At 47.2% G+C, this 3,430-nt stretch overlaps 1 protein-coding gene across 1 annotated transcript; it reads right to left on the minus strand.

Moving 5' to 3' along the window:
• Positions 1-243: 243 nt before the first annotated feature.
• LOC136258493 (uncharacterized) lies at positions 244-3,149 on the minus strand. Its single transcript, XM_066051807.1, has 2 exons — positions 2,435-3,149; positions 244-2,371 (listed from the first exon to the last, which is right to left on the minus strand). Exons 1-2 carry the CDS (start codon positions 3,147-3,149, stop codon positions 345-347), a joined length of 2,742 nt encoding a protein of 913 aa, XP_065907879.1. The 3' UTR covers positions 244-344.
• Positions 3,150-3,430: the final 281 nt, after the last annotated feature.

Consider the following 3,430-nt stretch of genomic DNA (forward strand, 5'->3'; position numbering starts at 1 on the left):
GAGGATGGTTAATGGTACAGAATTCCACAGAAAGACAGTTCATAAAAATTGATCGCATAATTTTGACACAGGTCGGGTTTTGTGTCATATCTCCGTGGTCTTTATCCCGATTCCTTTCAAACCACAGAAAGGCACTCCTACGATGGTTGCTCCATCTACATAACAATTTTCAACTGATTCCTCAAAGGAGTTTACCCTGTAGGCGTGACAGACCTTCGACCTTATTTTACGCAAATAATTTTTTTTTTTTTTTTTTTTTTTTTTTTTTACCCGGGCTTGATGGACTGCCCTTGCCTACCACCCCCAGCACATAAATGGCCTGTGCTGGACAAACCGGGACTTTCTTAGTCCACGGCAAACTGAGACTCTGCCCGAATCAGCTCCACAATTGGGGGAGTCTTAACATAGTGACCGATGGATGAGCGGGCTCCGCGGATGCATTGTATGGAGGACCGCAAGAGAGAAAAAGATAGACAGCACCTTAACCACCCCATGACAACAGAGTAATCATCACCCCACTTGTTTGAAAGTTGATGAGCCAAGCGTTGATAAAAAACAGAAGCCTCATGAGCCAGACCACCAGAGGCAGACATTACCAGGGGGGTAAAAGAGGCATGCTCCTCCTCACGAATTCTCTGAGCATACGCACGTTTCTTAATGTTCTCGTGCCTCCGATAACAGGAGGCCAGTGATGAGGACGCATTAGAAGCAGCCAGAGGGTTGAACACCCGCACATCCACAAAACATCTTTCACTTCTTCCACCCCAAAAACCATTCATGGCGATGTCAAGACGGGCACCATCTTGGATATTGGCAGAAGCAGGGTAGTCCTGCTGTGAAACCGGCTGGAGCTCTGGTTCAACAGCTACCTGAGAGCATACTTCAGTCAACAGGGTAGCAGTTAGATCTCTGATCTCATTGTGTCGGATAGAAGGTAAGCCACCCTTGGGACAGGATAAAGCATGCTCCACTGAAAAGGAAGTCCCACATGCACAGTGAGCAGGAGTCCGCTGAGGAGACCACCCATAACGTAGTGCCACGGCATCGTGAAATGCGGACTTATGCAGTGCAAAGCCATGTTCCTGTAGGGGCCGGGTGGTAAGCCAGTTGGAGGCCCCTTTGGCTGAGGCTAGATCTAAAGCGCGTTGAGAGGAGGGATCTAAGTGGGTACGCAAACTGGAAGATCTATCCGAATAGTTGGAAGATTTGGAATTGCGGATTGCGGACTTGCGAGATAGCTGTTCTGTTTTAACAATAGCCGAATTGATACCCCGGTCCAGAATGAATTGTGAAAGAGGCTCAGCAATGTGACACGAGGCTGAATACTCCTCAGCTGCAATAAGAGTTGGGTTTATGATACCCAAACCACCATATCGAGGTGGAAGGGCAAATAATTTACGGATTGTGTCATTTGGTGGAGAGCAACCCATCAAAGTAGGGATAAGTACCAGCCGGATGTTGTCCTCAAGGGGTTGTAAAGCCTCTGATATGTTTGGAGTAGTGCGACAAAGGTAGAGCCAATGGCTTGACAAGCCATGAGTGAGAGCGGAATAAGCAGCATGCGGCTGAACTTGTGCGAACTTGGCAAGCCGTGTAATCTCTGCTGACCAACCAACAACCTTGTCCCTCACAAATTCCTGGACATAAGCGTTTGAACCAATGGCAGCCCCAAGGTAGGGACGGCCCGCAGAAGTAATTTGAACATCAGTATCTGAGAACAGAGTAGTAGCAATTGAATGGAACCTTTCCTTAGAAACTAACCAAGTTTTAGGAGCATTCACAAAATAGCCAAAAGCAGGTCCCTTAATACAGAGCTGGTTCCACCAGATGAGCAAGTCCTGTATACTGCCACAAGCACAAGCATCATCAGCATACCAGACCTGGTCCACTGTCCCATGAAGTTGATTGATTAAAGGCACTGTAGCAAGGGCATACATAGGCATAGCTAGTGGGTCTCCCTGTGTAGTACCCTCCTCTGATAAAATAACCTCCCCAGAAACAAGCAAAGAGGCTGGAGACCTATAAATATTGATCAGAATAGTGGAAAGTGGCGGGCACAGTTGTCTGATGTTGTGTAGAGCCACCAAACGGTTCAGCGAGTTAAAGGCATTGGAGGCGTCCACCAGCAACACAGCCTCAGTGCTTCCTTCCTCAAAAACCTTTCGGACAGCATGAACCGCAGCCTCCGCCCCAGAAAGTTGCCCCGCACAAAGTTGGTGTGAACCAGCTGCCTCCTGAATGTCATCCCGCAGGATGACCAGCACAGCCTTAGCAACAATACGTCTCATAACCTCGCACACACCAATAGGCCGCACCCCAGGATTTTTATCCAAAGCAATGAGGCGACACACCAAAAAAGGCGAGAGCAAATCTGGGGAGAGGAAAACAGTACATAAACGACGAGCAAATGAGGACATTGCAACACACAATTCACCTGAAGCAGAGTGGAATGAGGTACAAAGTCGACGCCAACCACGAGCGTCGATCCCAGAGGGTCCAGCCGCACCAGATGTTCGCAAAGCAGCAGACCTGATAACAGCAGCATTAAGAGAAGAGAATATAACAGGGTGTACGGATGGTGGGTCAGCCCAATGCTGTAGAAGACACTTAGGATCCAAAGGCTGAGCTGGAGGATGTTTAGCCCGCAGAACATCGCGAACACAATGGCCGGGAGAAGCAGAATCAGCTATCTCATCCAAGTTTAGAACTCCACCACGTTGGTAACCTGAGACTAATCGTAAAGCAGCCTTGGTTTTACCCTCAAACATTAGCTTAGAAAAGTTACGTACAAGTTGTGCCTCACTTAGTTTTGGTAAATGGCTCTTGAGACGACCCTGTATAGCTCCTCCCTCAGTAACCAGTTCAAGTAGATTCCCATCCTTCCACTGTTTCAGCCGCTGCTCCAATAGGAGAGTGTGATCCTTGTCCTTAGATGTGCGGCTTGGCTTCTGGAGCAGTAATATACAAACCACAACAATTGCCTTAAGGGCGACAGATTCCAGGGAAGAACCCTCACCTACAGCACGAAACAAACGAGCCAGTTCAAGTACAAAAGCCTTACCAGCTGAACCCCGTGGAACTGCAAAACTGTTCTTCTTCCAATGTATCACTTCCAAATAAACTTTATCCAATTCTGAGATAAAACTCATCTTTGCGGCAAAGCAACTAAAAGTCTCAACTTTCTTAAACGTAATATAAGTAAATGCTCCAAAGAAGTTAAGATAACAGCCTATTTAACATCAATACGTCCTCTGCTGGAATATGCTAGTTGTGTCTGGGACCCTCACCAGCTATACTTAATTAATACTTTAGAGAAGGTACAACGTCGTGCTGCAAGATGGGTAGCATCGGATTACAATCCAATGAGTAGTGTCACTTACCTGTTGGATCAACTGCATTGGAAGAGCCTACAGAGCAGAAGATGTATTGA

The sequence above is a fragment of the Dysidea avara genome, chromosome 6 (assembly GCF_963678975.1).
Source record: "Dysidea avara chromosome 6, odDysAvar1.4, whole genome shotgun sequence".
Lineage (NCBI taxonomy): Eukaryota > Metazoa > Porifera > Demospongiae > Dictyoceratida > Dysideidae > Dysidea > Dysidea avara.

Coding starts and splice junctions, on each gene's coding strand:
- LOC136258493 (XM_066051807.1), bottom strand. CDS start 3,149: ATGAGTTTTATCTCAGAATTGGATAAAGTTTATTTGGAAGTGATACAT. Junction 2,372..2,434: donor CTCATTCCACTCTGCTTCAG/GTGAATTGTGTG, acceptor TCCTCTCCCCAG/ATTTGCTCTCGCCTTTTTTG.